At 55.2% G+C, this 18,593-nt stretch overlaps 3 protein-coding genes across 5 annotated transcripts in view; 2 read left to right on the top strand and 1 right to left on the bottom strand.

The window, feature by feature from the left end:
* foxred2 (FAD-dependent oxidoreductase domain containing 2) overlaps positions 1 to 12,114 on the top strand; it is a 32,205-nt gene extending 20,091 nt beyond the window's left edge. The window contains exons 8-10 of the mRNA XM_062455157.1: positions 7,879 to 8,108; positions 10,871 to 11,041; positions 11,268 to 12,114. Coding sequence (XP_062311141.1) covers positions 7,879 to 8,108; positions 10,871 to 11,041; positions 11,268 to 11,479 — 613 coding nt within the window. The 3' untranslated portion in view covers positions 11,480 to 12,114. The remainder of the gene's footprint in view (positions 1 to 7,878; positions 8,109 to 10,870; positions 11,042 to 11,267) is intronic.
* The window catches only part of smarca4a (SWI/SNF related, matrix associated, actin dependent regulator of chromatin, subfamily a, member 4a), a 176,768-nt gene that overhangs the window by 27,130 nt on the left and 131,045 nt on the right, over positions 1 to 18,593 (bottom strand). The gene's annotated exons all lie outside the window — the stretch shown is intronic.
* Positions 12,256 to 18,581, top strand: ankrd54 (ankyrin repeat domain 54). 3 transcript variants are annotated; one of them, XM_062455170.1, is made up of 8 exons: positions 12,256 to 12,799; positions 13,130 to 13,177; positions 15,381 to 15,479; positions 15,602 to 15,673; positions 16,962 to 17,009; positions 17,105 to 17,229; positions 18,012 to 18,119; positions 18,216 to 18,581. In XM_062455170.1, the coding sequence occupies exons 1-8, from the start codon at positions 12,421 to 12,423 to the stop codon at positions 18,285 to 18,287; spliced, it is 951 nt and encodes a 316-aa protein (XP_062311154.1). In that variant the 5' UTR covers positions 12,256 to 12,420; the 3' UTR covers positions 18,288 to 18,581. The 3 variants fall into 3 exon arrangements, with proteins under 3 accessions (XP_062311154.1, XP_062311171.1, XP_062311162.1); XM_062455187.1 differs by lacking the exons at positions 18,012 to 18,119; positions 18,216 to 18,581 and adding an exon at positions 17,859 to 17,917 and having other exon boundaries at positions 17,105 to 17,266; XM_062455178.1 differs by lacking the exons at positions 18,012 to 18,119; positions 18,216 to 18,581 and adding an exon at positions 17,609 to 17,721 and having other exon boundaries at positions 17,105 to 17,266.

Genomic DNA, 18,593 nt, shown 5'->3' with positions numbered 1-18,593 from the left:
GTGACAGCTCTCCTCCCCCAGGGCCCAGTGTAACAGCTCTCCTCCCCCAGGGCCCAGTGTAACAGTCCTCCTCCCCCAGGGCCCAGTGTAACAGCTCTCCTCCCCCAGGGCCCAGTGTAACAGCTCTCCTCCCCCAGGGCCCAGTGTGACAGCTCTCCTCCCCCAGGGCCCAGTGTAACAGCTCTCCTCCCCCAGGGCCCAGTGTGACAGCTCTCCTCCCCCAGGGCCCAGTGTGACAGCTCTCCTCCCCCAGGGCCCAGTGTAACAGCTCTCCTCCCCCAGGGCCCAGTGTAACAGCTCTCCTCCCCCAGGGCCCAGTGTGACAGCTCTCCTCCTCCCCCAGGGCCCAGTGTAACAGCTCTCCTCCTCCCCCAGGGCCCAGTGTAACAGTCCTCCTCCCCCAGGGCCCAGTGTGACAGCTCTCCTCCCCCAGGGCCCAGTGTAACAGCTCTCCTCCTCCCCCAGGGCCCAGTGTAACAGCTCTCCTCCTCCCCCAGGGCCCAGTGTAACAGCTCTCCTCCTCCCCCAGGGCCCAGTGTAACAGTCCTCCTCCCCCAGGGCCCAGTGTAACAGCTCTCCTCCCCCAGGGCCCAGTGTAACAGCTCTCCTCCCCCAGGGCCCAGTGTAACAGCTCTCCTCCCCCAGGGCCCAGTGTAACAGCTCTCCTCCCCCAGGGCCCAGTGTAACAGCTCTCCTCCTCCCCCAGGGCCCAGTGTAACAGCTCTCCTCCTCCCCCAGGGCCCAGTGTAACAGCTCTCCTCCTCCCCCAGGGCCCAGTGTAACAGCTCTCCTCCCCCAGGGCCCAGTGTAACAGCTCTCCTCCCCCAGGGCCCCAGTGTAACAGCTCTCCTCCTCCCCCAGGGCCCAGTGTAACAGCTCTCCTCCTCCCCCAGGGCCCAGTGTAACAGCTCTCCTCCCCCAGGGCCCAGTGTAACAGCTCTCCTCCCCCAGGGCCCAGTGTAACAGCTCTCCTCCTCCCCCAGGGCCCAGTGTAACAGCTCTCCTCCCCCAGGGCCCAGTGTAACAGCTCTCCTCCCCCAGGGCCCCAGTGTAACAGCTCTCCTCCTCCCCCAGGGCCCAGTGTAACAGCTCTCCTCCTCCCCCAGGGCCCAGTGTAACAGCTCTCCTCCCCCAGGGCCCAGTGTAACAGCTCTCCTCCCCCAGGGCCCAGTGTAACAGCTCTCCTCCCCCAGGGCCCAGTGTAACAGCTCTCCTCCCCCAGGGCCCAGTGTAACAGCTCTCCTCCCCCAGGGCCCAGTGTAACAGCTCTCCTCCCCCCTCCTCCCCCAGGGCCCAGTGTAACAGCTCTCCTCCCCCAGGGCCCAGTGTAACAGCTCTCCTCCCCCAGGGCCCAGTGTAACAGCTCTCCTCCCCCAGGGCCCAGTGTGACAGCTCTCCTCCCCCTCCTACCCCAGGGCCCAGTGTAACAGTCCTCCTCCCCCAGGGCCCAGTGTGACAGCTCTCCTCCCCCAGGGCCCAGTGTAACAGCTCTCCTCCTCCCCCAGGGCCCAGTGTAACAGCTCTCCTCCTCCCCCAGGGCCCAGTGTAACAGCTCTCCTCCTCCCCCAGGGCCCAGTGTAACAGTCCTCCTCCCCCAGGGCCCAGTGTAACAGCTCTCCTCCCCCAGGGCCCAGTGTAACAGCTCTCCTCCCCCAGGGCCCAGTGTAACAGCTCTCCTCCCCCAGGGCCCAGTGTAACAGCTCTCCTCCCCCAGGGCCCCAGTGTAACAGCTCTCCTCCTCCCCCAGGGCCCAGTGTAACAGCTCTCCTCCTCCCCCAGGGCCCAGTGTAACAGCTCTCCTCCTCCCCCAGGGCCCAGTGTAACAGCTCTCCTCCCCCAGGGCCCAGTGTAACAGCTCTCCTCCCCCAGGGCCCCAGTGTAACAGCTCTCCTCCTCCCCCAGGGCCCAGTGTAACAGCTCTCCTCCTCCCCCAGGGCCCAGTGTAACAGCTCTCCTCCTCCCCCAGGGCCCAGTGTAACAGCTCTCCTCCCCCAGGGCCCAGTGTAACAGCTCTCCTCCTCCCCCAGGGCCCAGTGTAACAGCTCTCCTCCTCCCCCAGGGCCCAGTGTAACAGCTCTCCTCCCCCAGGGCCCCAGTGTAACAGCTCTCCTCCTCCCCCAGGGCCCAGTGTAACAGCTCTCCTCCTCCCCCAGGGCCCAGTGTAACAGCTCTCCTCCCCCAGGGCCCAGTGTAACAGCTCTCCTCCCCCAGGGCCCAGTGTAACAGCTCTCCTCCCCCAGGGCCCAGTGTAACAGCTCTCCTCCCCCTCCTCCCCAGGGCCCAGTGTAACAGCTCTCCTCCCCCAGGGCCCAGTGTAACAGCTCTCCTCCCCCAGGGCCCAGTGTAACAGCTCTCCTCCCCCAGGGCCCAGTGTAACAGCTCTCCTCCCCCCTCCTCCCCCAGGGCCCAGTGTAACAGCTCTCCTCCCCCAGGGCCCAGTGTAACAGCTCTCCTCCCCCAGGGCCCAGTGTAACAGCTCTCCTCCCCCCTCCTCCCCCAGGGCCCAGTGTAACAGCTCTCCTCCCCCAGGGCCCAGTGTAACAGTCCTCCTCCCCCAGGGCCCAGTGTAACAGCTCTCCTCCCCCAGGGCCCAGTGTAACAGTCCTCCTCCCCCAGGGCCCAGTGTAACAGCTCTCCTCCCCCAGGGCCCAGTGTAACAGCTCTCCTCCCCCAGGGCCCAGTGTAACAGTCCTCCTCCCCCAGGGCCCAGTGTAACAGCTCTCCTCCCCCAGGGCCCAGTGTAACAGCTCTCCTCCCCCCTCCTCCCCCAGGGCCCAGTGTAACAGCTCTCCTCCCCCAGGGCCCAGTGTAACAGCTCTCCTCCCCCAGGGCCCAGTGTAACAGCTCTCCTCCCCCCTCCTCCCCCAGGGCCCAGTGTAACAGCTCTCCTCCCCCAGGGCCCAGTGTAACAGTCCTCCTCCCCCAGGGCCCAGTGTAACAGCTCTCCTCCCCCAGGGCCCAGTGTAACAGTCCTCCTCCCCCAGGGCCCAGTGTAACAGTCCTCCTCCCCCAGGGCCCAGTGTAACAGCTCTCCTCCCCCAGGGCCCAGTGTAACAGTCCTCCTCCCCCAGGGCCCAGTGTAACAGCTCTCCTCCCCCAGGGCCCAGTGTAACAGCTCTCCTCCCCCAGGGCCCAGTGTAACAGTCCTCCTCCCCCAGGGCCCAGTGTAACAGCTCTCCTCCCCCAGGGCCCAGTGTGACAGCTCTCCTCCCCCAGGGCCCAGTGTAACAGCTCTCCTCCCCCAGGGCCCAGTGTAACAGTCCTCCTCCCCCAGGGCCCAGTGTGACAGCTCTCCTCCCCCAGGGCCCAGTGTAACAGTCCTCCTCCCCCAGGGCCCAGTGTGACAGCTCTCCTCCCCCAGGGCCCCAGTGTAACAGTCCTCCTCCCCCAGGGCCCAGTGTGACAGCTCTCCTCCCCCAGGGCCCAGTGTAACAGTCCTCCTCCCCCAGGGCCCAGTGTGACAGCTCTCCTCCCCCAGGGCCCAGTGTAACAGTCCTCCTCCCCCAGGGCCCAGTGTAACAGCTCTCCTCCCCCAGGGCCCAGTGTAACAGCTCTCCTCCCCCTCCTCCCCCAGGGCCCAGTGTAACAGCTCTCCTCCCCCAGGGCCCAGTGTAACAGCTCTCCTCCCCCAGGGCCCAGTGTAACAGCTCTCCTCCCCCCTCCTCCCCCAGGGCCCAGTGTAACAGCTCTCCTCCCCCAGGGCCCAGTGTAACAGTCCTCCTCCCCCAGGGCCCAGTGTAACAGCTCTCCTCCCCCAGGGCCCAGTGTAACAGTCCTCCTCCCCCAGGGCCCAGTGTAACAGCTCTCCTCCCCCAGGGCCCAGTGTAACAGCTCTCCTCCCCCAGGGCCCAGTGTAACAGTCCTCCTCCCCCAGGGCCCAGTGTAACAGCTCTCCTCCCCCAGGGCCCAGTGTAACAGCTCTCCTCCCCCAGGGCCCAGTGTAACAGCTCTCCTCCCCCCTCCTCCCCCAGGGCCCAGTGTAACAGCTCTCCTCCCCCAGGGCCCAGTGTAACAGCTCTCCTCCCCCAGGGCCCAGTGTAACAGCTCTCCTCCCCCAGGGCCCAGTGTAACAGCTCTCCTCCCCCCTCCTCCCCCAGGGCCCAGTGTAACAGCTCTCCTCCCCCAGGGCCCAGTGTAACAGCTCTCCTCCCCCAGGGCCCAGTGTAACAGCTCTCCTCCCCCCTCCTCCCCCAGGGCCCAGTGTAACAGCTCTCCTCCCCCAGGGCCCAGTGTAACAGTCCTCCTCCCCCAGGGCCCAGTGTAACAGCTCTCCTCCCCCAGGGCCCAGTGTAACAGTCCTCCTCCCCCAGGGCCCAGTGTAACAGCTCTCCTCCCCCAGGGCCCAGTGTAACAGCTCTCCTCCCCCAGGGCCCAGTGTAACAGTCCTCCTCCCCCAGGGCCCAGTGTAACAGCTCTCCTCCCCCAGGGCCCAGTGTAACAGCTCTCCTCCCCCCTCCTCCCCCAGGGCCCAGTGTAACAGCTCTCCTCCCCCAGGGCCCAGTGTAACAGCTCTCCTCCCCCAGGGCCCAGTGTAACAGCTCTCCTCCCCCCTCCTCCCCCAGGGCCCAGTGTAACAGCTCTCCTCCCCCAGGGCCCAGTGTAACAGTCCTCCTCCCCCAGGGCCCAGTGTAACAGCTCTCCTCCCCCAGGGCCCAGTGTAACAGTCCTCCTCCCCCAGGGCCCAGTGTAACAGTCCTCCTCCCCCAGGGCCCAGTGTAACAGCTCTCCTCCCCCAGGGCCCAGTGTAACAGTCCTCCTCCCCCAGGGCCCAGTGTAACAGCTCTCCTCCCCCAGGGCCCAGTGTAACAGCTCTCCTCCCCCAGGGCCCAGTGTAACAGTCCTCCTCCCCCAGGGCCCAGTGTAACAGCTCTCCTCCCCCAGGGCCCAGTGTGACAGCTCTCCTCCCCCAGGGCCCAGTGTAACAGCTCTCCTCCCCCAGGGCCCAGTGTAACAGTCCTCCTCCCCCAGGGCCCAGTGTGACAGCTCTCCTCCCCCAGGGCCCAGTGTAACAGTCCTCCTCCCCCAGGGCCCAGTGTGACAGCTCTCCTCCCCCAGGGCCCCAGTGTAACAGTCCTCCTCCCCCAGGGCCCAGTGTGACAGCTCTCCTCCCCCAGGGCCCAGTGTAACAGTCCTCCTCCCCCAGGGCCCAGTGTGACAGCTCTCCTCCCCCAGGGCCCAGTGTAACAGTCCTCCTCCCCCAGGGCCCAGTGTAACAGCTCTCCTCCCCCAGGGCCCAGTGTAACAGCTCTCCTCCCCCCTCCTCCCCCAGGGCCCAGTGTAACAGCTCTCCTCCCCCAGGGCCCAGTGTAACAGCTCTCCTCCCCCAGGGCCCAGTGTAACAGCTCTCCTCCCCCCTCCTCCCCCAGGGCCCAGTGTAACAGCTCTCCTCCCCCAGGGCCCAGTGTAACAGTCCTCCTCCCCCAGGGCCCAGTGTAACAGCTCTCCTCCCCCAGGGCCCAGTGTAACAGTCCTCCTCCCCCAGGGCCCAGTGTAACAGCTCTCCTCCCCCAGGGCCCAGTGTAACAGCTCTCCTCCCCCAGGGCCCAGTGTAACAGTCCTCCTCCCCCAGGGCCCAGTGTAACAGCTCTCCTCCCCCAGGGCCCAGTGTAACAGCTCTCCTCCCCCCTCCTCCCCCAGGGCCCAGTGTAACAGCTCTCCTCCCCCAGGGCCCAGTGTAACAGCTCTCCTCCCCCAGGGCCCAGTGTAACAGCTCTCCTCCCCCCTCCTCCCCCAGGGCCCAGTGTAACAGCTCTCCTCCCCCAGGGCCCAGTGTAACAGTCCTCCTCCCCCAGGGCCCAGTGTAACAGCTCTCCTCCCCCAGGGCCCAGTGTAACAGTCCTCCTCCCCCAGGGCCCAGTGTAACAGTCCTCCTCCCCCAGGGCCCAGTGTAACAGCTCTCCTCCCCCAGGGCCCAGTGTAACAGTCCTCCTCCCCCAGGGCCCAGTGTAACAGCTCTCCTCCCCCAGGGCCCAGTGTAACAGCTCTCCTCCCCCAGGGCCCAGTGTGACAGCTCTCCTCCCCCAGGGCCCAGTGTAACAGCTCTCCTCCCCCAGGGCCCAGTGTAACAGTCCTCCTCCCCCAGGGCCCAGTGTAACAGCTCTCCTCCCCCAGGGCCCAGTGTAACAGCTCTCCTCCCCCAGGGCCCAGTGTAACAGTCCTCCTCCCCCAGGGCCCAGTGTGACAGCTCTCCTCCCCCAGGGCCCCAGTGTAACAGTCCTCCTCCCCCAGGGCCCAGTGTGACAGCTCTCCTCCCCCAGGGCCCAGTGTAACAGTCCTCCTCCCCCAGGGCCCAGTGTGACAGCTCTCCTCCCCCAGGGCCCAGTGTAACAGTCCTCCTCCCCCAGGGCCCAGTGTAACAGCTCTCCTCCCCCAGGGCCCAGTGTAACAGTCCTCCTCCCCCAGGGCCCAGTGTAACAGCTCTCCTCCCCCAGGGCCCAGTGTAACAGCTCTCCTCCCCCAGGGCCCAGTGTAACAGTCCTCCTCCCCCAGGGCCCAGTGTAACAGCTCTCCTCCCCCAGGGCCCAGTGTAACAGCTCTCCTCCCCCCTCCTCCCCCAGGGCCCAGTGTAACAGCTCTCCTCCCCCAGGGCCCAGTGTAACAGCTCTCCTCCCCCAGGGCCCAGTGTAACAGCTCTCCTCCCCCCTCCTCCCCCAGGGCCCAGTGTAACAGCTCTCCTCCCCCAGGGCCCAGTGTAACAGTCCTCCTCCCCCAGGGCCCAGTGTAACAGCTCTCCTCCCCCAGGGCCCAGTGTAACAGTCCTCCTCCCCCAGGGCCCAGTGTAACAGTCCTCCTCCCCCAGGGCCCAGTGTAACAGCTCTCCTCCCCCAGGGCCCAGTGTAACAGTCCTCCTCCCCCAGGGCCCAGTGTAACAGCTCTCCTCCCCCAGGGCCCAGTGTAACAGCTCTCCTCCCCCAGGGCCCAGTGTGACAGCTCTCCTCCCCCAGGGCCCAGTGTAACAGCTCTCCTCCCCCAGGGCCCAGTGTAACAGTCCTCCTCCCCCAGGGCCCAGTGTAACAGCTCTCCTCCCCCAGGGCCCAGTGTAACAGCTCTCCTCCCCCAGGGCCCAGTGTAACAGTCCTCCTCCCCCAGGGCCCAGTGTGACAGCTCTCCTCCCCCAGGGCCCCAGTGTAACAGTCCTCCTCCCCCAGGGCCCAGTGTGACAGCTCTCCTCCCCCAGGGCCCAGTGTAACAGTCCTCCTCCCCCAGGGCCCAGTGTGACAGCTCTCCTCCCCCAGGGCCCAGTGTAACAGCTCTCCTCCCCCAGGGCCCAGTGTAACAGTCCTCCTCCCCCAGGGCCCAGTGTAACAGCTCTCCTCCCCCAGGGCCCAGTGTAACAGCTCTCCTCCCCCAGGGCCCAGTGTAACAGTCCTCCTCCCCCAGGGCCCAGTGTAACAGCTCTCCTCCCCCAGGGCCCAGTGTAACAGCTCTCCTCCCCCAGGGCCCAGTGTAACAGTCCTCCTCCCCCAGGGCCCAGTGTAACAGCTCTCCTCCCCCAGGGCCCAGTGTAACAGCTCTCCTCCCCCAGGGCCCAGTGTGACAGCTCTCCTCCCCCCTCCTCCCCCAGGGCCCAGTGTAACAGCTCTCCTCCCCCAGGGCCCAGTGTGACAGCTCTCCTCCCCCCTCCTCCCCCAGGGCCCAGTGTAACAGCTCTCCTCCCCCAGGGCCCAGTGTAACAGCTCTCCTCCCCCAGGGCCCAGTGTAACAGCTCTCCTCCCCCAGGGCCCAGTGTGACAGCTCTCCTCCCCCCTCCTCCCCCAGGGCCCAGTGTAACAGCTCTCCTCCCCCAGGGCCCAGTGTAACAGCTCTCCTCCCCCAGGGCCCAGTGTAACAGCTCTCCTCCCCCAGGGCCCCAGTGTAACAGCTCTCCTCCTCCCCCAGGGCCCAGTGTGAGTACCTGGAGGAGTTCCCCCTGCAGGCTCTTCCCCGGTTCCCCTCCCTGTCCGGCCGGCCTGCCCCGCCCCACGGCCTGCTGGTCCTGGTGCTGCAGTATGGGCTGAACCGCTCCAGCGACCCCCTGGGGCCCGGCCGGGCCGAGTCTGAGTGGCCCCGCGCCTGGAGGTCCAACTTCCTCCATCCCGTCCTCTACTTCTACCACACCCTGCCCACAGGTCAGTACTGTAATAACATCCCTACTGGTCAGTACTGTGTTGTTTAATCAACACTATTACTTTTCCATGATGATGGAACGTTCTAATGAGAAAAAATTCACGCTTTAATAAATTTATTTCCTGAGGTAAATTATCTTATGTGAGTAAACGCATTAAAAAAACAAAATGTATCTTTTTACAGTTGGCAGACATTACCCGTTGGGCTTATGACTGTTGCAGAGACCTTCTCAGACGGTTTGATCCCTGCTAAACTCATGGCAAGCCAGGGTACACATCAATACAGACACAGTTCCCAGTTGTGATGTTAGGGGCTTTTCATAATCTAAACTTTTTAATTGTGGGTATTTATGCTAATATAATTGACCTGTCATATTAATAAAGGAATATTATTGGTTATCAAACACAGCTCACAGAAGTAATCGTCGGAGTTTCAAGAACTAGATGACCATCACTAGTAGCTAGCTACAGGACTTCTGACTGGATAACTAGTTAGTGTGACGATTCACTAGCTCAGTCACCAAATACGTTCCCCGGGTGCAGGACAGGAAACTGAGACGGAAAATTGCCAGTAACGCTTCGGTTGTATTTTTGGTTCAGGGAAGCCAGAAAACAAGTAGGCACACTGCCGTACTAGGATATCAAAGAGGTAAAATAAACACTGTTTACGTCAAAACAAAATGATAACACCAATCGTAGAAACCACAGGCGGTCCCTCAACCGCCGTCTGCATGAGTATTCTGGCTCCACTCTGTGCTTCCCCCCCCTCCTTCACCTAATCAGTGGGGAGTCAGGTGGCTGAGCGGTGAGGGAATCGGGCTAGTAATCCGAAGGTTGCCAGTTCGATTCCAGGTCATGCCAACTGACGTTGTGTCCTTGGGCAAGGCACTTCACCCTACTTGCCTCGGGGGAATGTCTCTGTACTTACTGTAAGTCGCTTTGGATAAGAGCGTCTGCTAAATGACTAAATGTAAATGTAATCAGGACCTTTTAAAGAAAGCACAATCAAGTTCATGCATTTCACCTGGTTACTCAATTATATAATTTAGGTGTCCTTGGGCCTACCTCCCAGGAGAGGGTGCCCACGGACCCAGTATTCCACCTGACCCCTCACATTAGCTACAATACTTCTGACTGGATAACCAGCTAGCTACCGGACTTCTGACTTGATAACTAGCTAGCTACAATACTTCTGACTGGATAACTAGTTAGCAAACGTTGTCATCAAACCTACTACGGCTAAAATTAATACAGCAAAATTAATACTTGACTGACATTTCTTGCTAGTCATTACTAGAAAACTGAAGTAAAACCTATGCTTTGCATAGAATTCCAAAAAGCATTTTGGTGCCATCAGTCTCAGTTTTTTGGGGGGTATTTCACACTGTTCCTTAAGGTCTCCAAATAGGGTATGTAACATTGGTTGGTCTGAAAATGGCCCGGGTGCTGTTCTATGCTTCCTGTGAACTTGTCCCGGGAAAAAACGCTAGGTTTTCTCCTTTTATGGTATGCTCATGAATATATAGATGAGCTGTGCGCTGATTGGTTGGTTTACAACGAGTGAAGCTGTGGAGCAAAGACTCAACACGGCCAACAGCCCTCAATGAAACAAGAAAGTGGAGACTTGAAATAAAAATGTACAAATAAATATATATTGTCTACACAACACTGTTTTCAACAGATTGACTAGATATCATTTCAAATGATTACGTTAGTTGTTTCCACTTCTGTTGTCGAAGCAAACGGGATCGACTAAGGTGGGTAACATTAGCACTACAGCTTAGCAAACAAACTATCGTCATTCAACTCAGCTTCAGTTAGCTCTAGCTATCTTGCTGAAAAATAGATCTGGACAAACATGCATCTTGAATTGTAGATTTACATGACATTACATTACATTTAGTCACCAACACAGGTTATTTATTTGAATGAAACACAGTTAGGAACATGAAATAACGTTAGCCCCATTGCCAATAAACTAAATCATTCTACAGATGCTAGATACAGGCAGGATATGTTAGCATTGCTAATAACTGTTAGCGAAAACATCTTGCGGTTGTGAAGAACATAAGGTCGGAACAGCACCTCCTTTTCAGCAACAGCTTCATAGGAAATCCTGCTTTACAATGTGCCAGTTTTTCAAAACTGTCCTCGGTGAAAAGGTTCGAGCAAATGTGTAATTGAGGGTCGAACTGCACAGGGATCTTCTCATCACAGCCCGTCGAGTGTTTGGTTCCTTAGGAATACTCAAAGTGTCAGCATTCCCTGTACAGCCTGGAACACTGCATTTACCACCGTAGTCCATTTTCAATGTTAGAAAAACTTTATTTTTTGTAATTCTGTGAAAGTACACAGAGCAGTTCGCAGCACATTTTGGGGCATGACAAAGGTACAGACCAGAGCAAAAAAATTGGAGCCCCCGTTGTGACGTCACAACAGTGGATTTTTCCAAACAGACCGTTTTACAGCTACATTTTTTTAATTGTGAGATTTTCATAGGAAAGAGGTGTCAATGGACTTTGAGGTTCACTGTATGTCCATTTTACCCACTGAACTGTCGTTATTCAGCTGTGACAAGGTACATTTGGTTCTGCAATCAATGACCCCTTTAAGTTACGTTAGGTTACATACATATTAGAAAGAAAAACGGAGAAAAACTGATACGAAATGTTTGGTCTGTCCACCCTAATGATGATAGCTAACGGTTCTCTTTCCTCCTCCTCCTCATCCCCCTCCTCTCCTCCCTCATCCCTCTGTTTGCTCAGAGAGGGAGATGAGACTTCGCCCCCCTGGCTGGCCCCTCCCCCGGCCCGCTGCCATACATCACATGATCGAGGACTTCCTGACTGAGTGGGAGGGGCCTGTCTCTCACAGCCAACCGCTGCGTCGCTTCCTGGAGCACTGCCTTCAGACGGACCTCAGAGCCTTCTACGCAGGTACAACAACATCAACAACACCACCATCAATAACATCAACAACACCACCATCAACAACACCACCATCAACACCAGGGATAAGTAAAGTAGAGCTTATTTGACTGCAGATCAGGAGGGTGTAGATGTATGTCGCTTTGGATAAAAGCATCTGATAAATACCTAAAAAAACACGAATGTCACAAACAACAACAAATGAATAATAATGAACTCTGTCTGTCTCCTACAGAGTCGTGTTTCCGCTTCTCCCTGACCAATCACCAGCCTCCGCTGTTCTGTCGTCAGGGTTACCTGAAGAAGCAGGGGCTGATGGGTAGCAGAGGGCGGGATAATGACGAGGCATGGCCACGCCCCTCCCAGCAGGACTCCGGCCCCTCCTTCCCCGGCATGCTGACGCCAGGGGCAGCCTCCGTGTCATCACCCATGAACTTTGACTTCTGACTGTTCAAACCACAGGACCTCTGACCACAGGAAATCAACACAGACACAGCCAGAACTAGTGTGGATGTGTACTGGACTAACTCTACCTCACACATCCTCACTTTGAAATGGTAAATGTACATTATGAGCAGACTTGTTCATGTGCTCCTCCCCATCCTTTACCAAATCATTATTATATTCGACTCGCCATTATTTCTAAAGATAGAATTGTAGCTTTAATGAAATGTAGCTTAAATGAAATGTATAGTTTGTTGGTGATGGGTTGGGTTTCACAGTGAAGAAATCAGTGAGGAAATAATTATGCACTATTTATTTTTTATACTGTATGTTAGGCTGTGTTTCTGTCTTCTCTGTTCACAGATATTATAGAGAGAATGTCAGTAAATATTCTAGTTCTTTTGAAATATCAATATTTCTCATTCCGTTTTTTCAAATAAAAACAATTAATTTATGTATATAATCAAAGCCATGTATGTTCACAATCTGATTTCAATGTTTTACGTTTAATTTGCCCATTTTCTTTGGATTTGAATTCTTCCGAATGTGCTCAGTTGTTTTTGTTTCTATTGGACTAACACCAATGAATCTGTGCTCTGATTGGTCGTGGATGCTTTTAAAATGTCGCCTGAGCAATGGACGTGCGTTTTGTTGAATTTACTTCGCAGCGATGAAAAATTATGCAACATCGGACATGTTGGATCTAGTACCGGAACTCCTCTATCACAGTCATACAAATACAACTTGAGCCACAATGGCGGTGTGCGTAAAATACTACGTGTTCTGTGTTGACATGTAGCCTAGAAGGGGCGGCGATGGTAACGGAAGAAGTACAACTAGAATTTGGAGTATCAAGGCCGTGGATCAGTAGAAATGACTTTTGCCGTTTGTTTTGATCTAGAGAACTATAGATAGAGCTCGACTAATCGTCTCATCCGGTAGATATGGACGGGTGGAGCCCAATTGTTTCTACAGCCTCGGATGACGAGCGCTCGAGTTCCGAGGGGGAGTATATGGTTGAGACGGGTCCGCGACCGGAGACAGAGGAGAAAGACGTAGAACCAAAGAAAAACGACGAGAGGATAGACGGAGATTCCGCTGTCGGATTTGGACTGTCTGGACTGGGACAGAGCAATGTGGTGCTCGGTTGTACCGGACAGTCGGCGGAGCAGGAACTCCGGTACCTACACTTGTTGTGGGAACCGAATAGAGTTGGGTCGGGGGCGGGAGTCGCGATCAAGCCCGGGAAGGTGACATCAAGTCAAGCTCGGCGGCACGGGAGAGCCCGGAGGAACGTGGGGCCAATTGGAAAAGATATTTACGGTATCATCTATTCTTTTGTATGTAGCATGTTTGCCACACGCTCCAATCGACAGAAAGAGAGAACACGCCTATACCTAGTACTAGCTGACTGTGGTTATCTGATTACCTGTGAAAACAGCATGGACTGAATAAGACCATTGTCTGTAACGTTATCTGTGAAATTTACGGAATGCCGTTAAGCAAATTGTTTCCATAACGAGCTAGCCAACAACATCTATTTCAGAACAAATTTGCCCCAACTCCCACAGTCTGTCTCTCTCTTTCTCCCCCTCCCTCTTACTCTCTCCCTCCCTTGTTCCCTCTGTCTCATGAAGTTCTGTGTCTCCTCAGCTGTGAAGAGACTGAGAGAAGCAGCAAACGGCAACGACATCGACACAGGTAGGAAGAGACTCCAGGCCTGGGTCACGACCCCTGACACGAGCCCTCCCTGCCTCTGATCCCTGCCTCTGAACCCTGCCGGACTAGACCAGTATAGACATTTACATTTTGTCATTTAGTAGAGGCTCTTATCCAGAGCGACTTACAGTAAGTATAGGGACATTCCCCCGAGGCAAATAGGGTGAAGTGCTTTGCCCAAGGACACAACGTCAATTGCACGGCCGGGAATTGAACCGGCAACCTTCTGATTAATAGCCCGATTTCCTAACAGCTCAGCCATTTGACTCCCCACAGTATAGACCACAGGGTTAGGGTTATGGGACTAGACCAGTATAGACCACAGGGTCAGGGTTATGGGACTAGACCAGTATAGACCACAGGGTCAGGGTTATGGGACGAGACCAGTATAGACCACAGGGTCAGGGTTATGGGACTAGACCAGTATAGACCACAGGGTCAGGGTTATGGGACTAGACCAGTATAGACCACAGGGTTAGGGTTATGGGACGAGACCAGTATAGACCACAGGGTTATGGGACGAGACCAGTATAGACCACAGGGTCATGGTTATGGGACGAGACCAGTATAGACCACAGGGTTAGGGTTATGGGACTAGACCAGTATAGACCACAGGATCAGGGTTATGGGACTAGACCAGTATAGACCACAGGGTTAGGGTTATGGGACTAGACCAGTATAGACCACAGAGTTAGGGTTATGGGACTAGACCAGTATAGACCACAGGGTCAGGGTTATGGGACTATACCAGTATAGACCACAGGGTTAGGGTTATGGGACTATACCAGTATAGACCACAGGGTTAGGGTTATGGGACTAGACCAGTATAGACCACAGGGTCAGGGTTATGGGACTAGACCAGTATAGACCACAGGGTCAGGGTTATGGGAGCAAGAATGCTATTATCAATTAAAGCCCTAACCCTAACCAGGACTCCAGATCCACAAAATCGTTCTAAGTATGTACTTTAGGGTCTCATGTACATAATAGTAAGCATTTAAAATTATGAGACATTAGATTCAATAAAAACAAATATATATTGTCATTTAAGTTTGTGTAACTTTCTTGACAGTGGGTTTGAATTGGGCGTGGTTATGCTAGGGTTTTAATGGCGAAATAAGAGTTAGGGTTAGAACTTCGATATCATATACATTTTCACTATTTCAAACCAAGTTTCTTGTGGCTTTAAAGGTCCCATGGCATGAACATTTCACTTTAGGAGGTTATGTAACATTAAAATGAGTTCCCCTAGACTGCCTTTGGTCCCCCAGTGGATAGAAATGTTGATAAGTGTAAACCAAGCCCTGGGTATTCTTCTCTGCCTTTGAGAAAGTTTCCACGGGAATTTTGGCAAGACTATGCACACCTAGCTCAGCTGGACCCTGAATGCAGCAGGTTGGGAAAATTGTCTGCCAGAAACATAAACCTAAACGTAAAACGTTCTGTTGTTTTTGAAGGTCTTTGTCATCAGTGTTGCATTTCAGCCCTATGCCTGGCAAGTGTGAGAGCGCCGAATTGCGTAGAGGCCAAGAGCGGTATTGCAGACAGAGATTTCAATTATAGCTGGCAACATATTGAAAGACATTTTTGGAGCTGTGAACTTAGTTAAAACATTTTAACTATGAACTGAACTAGTTCATGTAGAAAGTGAACTTTCCCAACACTGTTTGTCCTTACCTAGCATATTGATTACTTGGTAAACTGAAGCCATGTTCATTTTAATATCAAGTTTGTATACGGGAGTCAGGTGGCTGAGCGGTTAAGGAATTGGGCTAGTAATCTGAAGGTTGCCGGTTCGATTCCTGGCCGTGCAAAAAAGACGTTGTGTCCTTGGGCAAGGCACTTCACCCTACTTGCCTTGGGGGGAATGTCCCTGTACTTACTGTAAGTCGCTCTGGATAAGAGCGTCTGCTAAATGACTAAATGTAAATGTATACAGTAGACGAACTTTTTACAGCAGTGAGAGTAGGATGTATGTATGTCCACACAAAAGTTGTATTATAAATGTTTGCATGCATGTCTGCTTATAACAAGGTAAATAGTTAAATTACCCCCAAATTTCCAGTTTATTCCTGTTAATTCACGTATATTCCCGTTAATTCCCGTGGAAAGTTTCAAACTTTGAATATTCCCGGAATTTTGCAACCCTAGTGCAGAAAGGTAAAGTTCCTCTTCCTGCCCCCAGTGCGCCGGCTCCTCCAGGAGCAGGTGGATCCGTGTGCAGCAGATGAGAAGGGCCGGACCGCTCTGCACTTCTCCTCCTGCAACGGGAACGACACCATCGGTACCAGCGCATTCACAAACACAGACACGCGGTCACACCCCCACACGGTCACCGCCACGCTTCACCTGTATTGAATGTGAAGGTGATGTACTGCTCTCCTCTGCCCCCTGGTGGTGCTGCAGTGCAGCTGCTGCTGAGCTCCGGAGCAGATCCCAACCAGAGAGACGGGCTGGGGAACACACCCCTCCACCTGGGTAACACACACCCCTCCACCTGGGTAACACACACACCTCCACCTGGGTAACACACACCCCTCCACCTGGGTAACACACACCCCTCCACCTGGGTAACACACACCCCTCCACCTGGGTAACACACACACCTCCACCTGGGTAACACACACACACCTCCACCTGGGTAACACACACCCCTCCACCTGGGTAACACACACCCCTCCACCTGGGTAACACACACACCTCCACCTGGGTAACACACACACACCTCCACCTGGGTAACACACACCCCTCCACCTGGGTAACACACACACCTCCACCTGGGTAACACACACACCTCCACCTGGGTAACACACACACCTCCACCTGGGTAACACACCCCTCCACCTGGGTAAAACACACACCTCCACCTGGGTAACACACACCCCTCCACCTGGGTAACACACACCTTCACCTGGGTAACACACACACCTTCACCTGGGTAACACACACACCTTCACCTGGGTAACACACACCTCCACCTGGGTAACACACACCTTCACCTGGGTAACACACACACCTTCACCTGGGTAACACACACACCTTCACCTGGGTAACACACACACCTTCACCTGGGTAACACACACCTCCATCTGGGTAACACACACACCTTCACCTGGGTAACACACACCTTCACCTGGGTAACACACACACCTTCACCTGGGTAACACACACCTCCATCTGGGTAACACACACACCTTCACCTGGGTAACACACACCTTCACCTGGGTAACACACACACCTTCACCTGGGTAACACACACACCTTCACCTGGGTAACACACACACCTTCACCTGGGTAACACACACCCCTCCACCTGGGTAACACACACCTTCACCTGGGTAACACACACCTTCACCTGGGTAACACACACACCTCACCTGGGTAACACACACCCCTTCACCTGGGTAACACACACACCTCACCTGGGTAACACACACACCTTCACCTGGGTAACACACCCCTTCACCTGGGTAACACACACACCTCACCTGGGTAACACACACACCCCTTCACCTGGGTAACACACCCCTTCACCTGGGTAACACACACACACCTCACCTGGGTAACACACACACCCCTTCACCTGGGTAACACACACACCTTCACCTGGGTAACACACACTGACACAGACTGTGTTCTCTAATAAACTATAACATAATATACTAGAGAACACTGGAACCTGTTTTCATGTGAGCCAGAAGCCAATCCTCCTTTCTTCTCTCTCTCCATCTCTCTCCATTCTCTCCACATTTCTCCATCTCTGCAGCGGCCTGTACCAATCATGTGCCTGTCATCACCACACTGCTAAGAGGAGGTGAGAGGCCCACACACACACACTTAGATGAACACTAGATACACACTTACACAAAGTCATACACACATGCTGGATCCGTGTGTGTTTGTGTTCAGGTGCGCGTGTGGACGCCCTGGACCGTGCAGGCAGGACCCCTCTGCACCTGGCCCGCTCCAAACTCAGCATCCTGCAGGAGGGGGATGCACACAGTGTTCACACCCTGAGAGGAGAGGTTACACAGGTAACACACACACACCCTGAGAAGAGAGGTTACACAGGTAACACACACACACACCCTGAGAGGATAGGTTACACAGGTAACACACACACCCTGAGAGGAGAGGCTACACAGGTAACACACACACACAAACACACCCTGAGAGGAGAGGTTACACAGGTAACACACACACCCTGAGAGGATGGGTTACACAGGTAACACACACCCTGAGAGGAGAGGTTACCCAGGTAACACACACCCTGAGAGGAGAGGTTACCCAGGTAACACACACACACACACAAAGACACCCTGAGAGGATAGGTTACACAGGTAACACACACACCCTGAGAGGATAGGTTATACCAGGTAACACACACACACCCTGAGAGGAGAGGTTACACAGGTAACACACACACCCTGAGAGGAGAGGTTACACAGGTAACACACACACACCCTGAGAAGAGAGGTTACACAGGTAACACACACACCCTGAGAAGATAGGTTACACAGGTAACACACACACACCCTGAGAAGAGAGGTTACACAGGTAACACACACACCCTGAGAGGATAGGTTATACCAGGTAACACACACACACCCTGAGAGGAGAGGTTACACAGGTAACACACACCCTGAGAGGAGAGGTTACACAGGTAACACACACACCCTGAGAGGTTACACGGGTAACACTGTCTAAACACGCAGCATATGTACACAGTAATCTGGTGAGACACAAGAGCTGCCATCTGTAACGACCGTAACAGTCGGGTGTGTGTGTGTGGTGGGGTGTGTGTGTGTGTGCGCAGATCCTGCAGATGCTGAGGGAGTACCTGAGTGTGATGGGTCAGCGTGAGGCCAGGGAGAGACTGGAGCACATCTCCACTCAGCTGCAGCACACACGCACCAAGGAACAGGTGAGCACACACATACCAGACACACACACATAGCAGACACACATACACAACACGCACATGAGTCCTAGGTGAAGCTGAGGTGTGTTTCCTCTGCAGGTGGATGAGGTGACGGAGCTGCTTGCCAGCTTCACCTCCCTCAGCCTCAAGCAGAGTCTGGGGGGCCACTAGAGGGGGCTGGGATTGTGTGTGAGTGGAGAGAGAGAGAGTCAACATGCACTTATTGTGCATTTGAGTGTGTGCGTTGAGAGAGAGTGTGTGTTTAGAGAGAGTGTGTGTGTGCGTGCACACATGCCGATCTCCCAACTTTTTAACCATTTCCTTTCCCTCAAAATGTATCTGTGTATCACTGCCTGTACTGCTGCCAAGCATGCCAAGGGTACATTGCCGTCTAATGTCGACATTTAATAACGGTTATTGTTGAGTACATTGTTTGCTGATCAATAAACGAAGTTTGTAAATATCCGTGATTCTTGG

This window comes from Osmerus eperlanus, chromosome 2, assembly GCF_963692335.1.
Source record: "Osmerus eperlanus chromosome 2, fOsmEpe2.1, whole genome shotgun sequence".
Lineage (NCBI taxonomy): Eukaryota > Metazoa > Chordata > Actinopteri > Osmeriformes > Osmeridae > Osmerus > Osmerus eperlanus.
The sequence above is the reverse complement of the archived record's forward strand: the minus strand, read 5'-3'. Positions and strand labels throughout refer to the sequence as shown.

Coding starts and splice junctions, on each gene's coding strand:
- ankrd54 (XM_062455170.1), top strand. CDS start 12,421: ATGGACGGGTGGAGCCCAATTGTTTCTACAGCCTCGGATGACGAGCGC. Junction 15,480..15,601: donor CAACGGGAACGACACCATCG/GTACCAGCGCAT, acceptor GTGGTGCTGCAG/TGCAGCTGCTGCTGAGCTCC. Junction 15,674..16,961: donor GAACACACCCCTCCACCTGG/GTAACACACACC, acceptor CCATCTCTGCAG/CGGCCTGTACCAATCATGTG.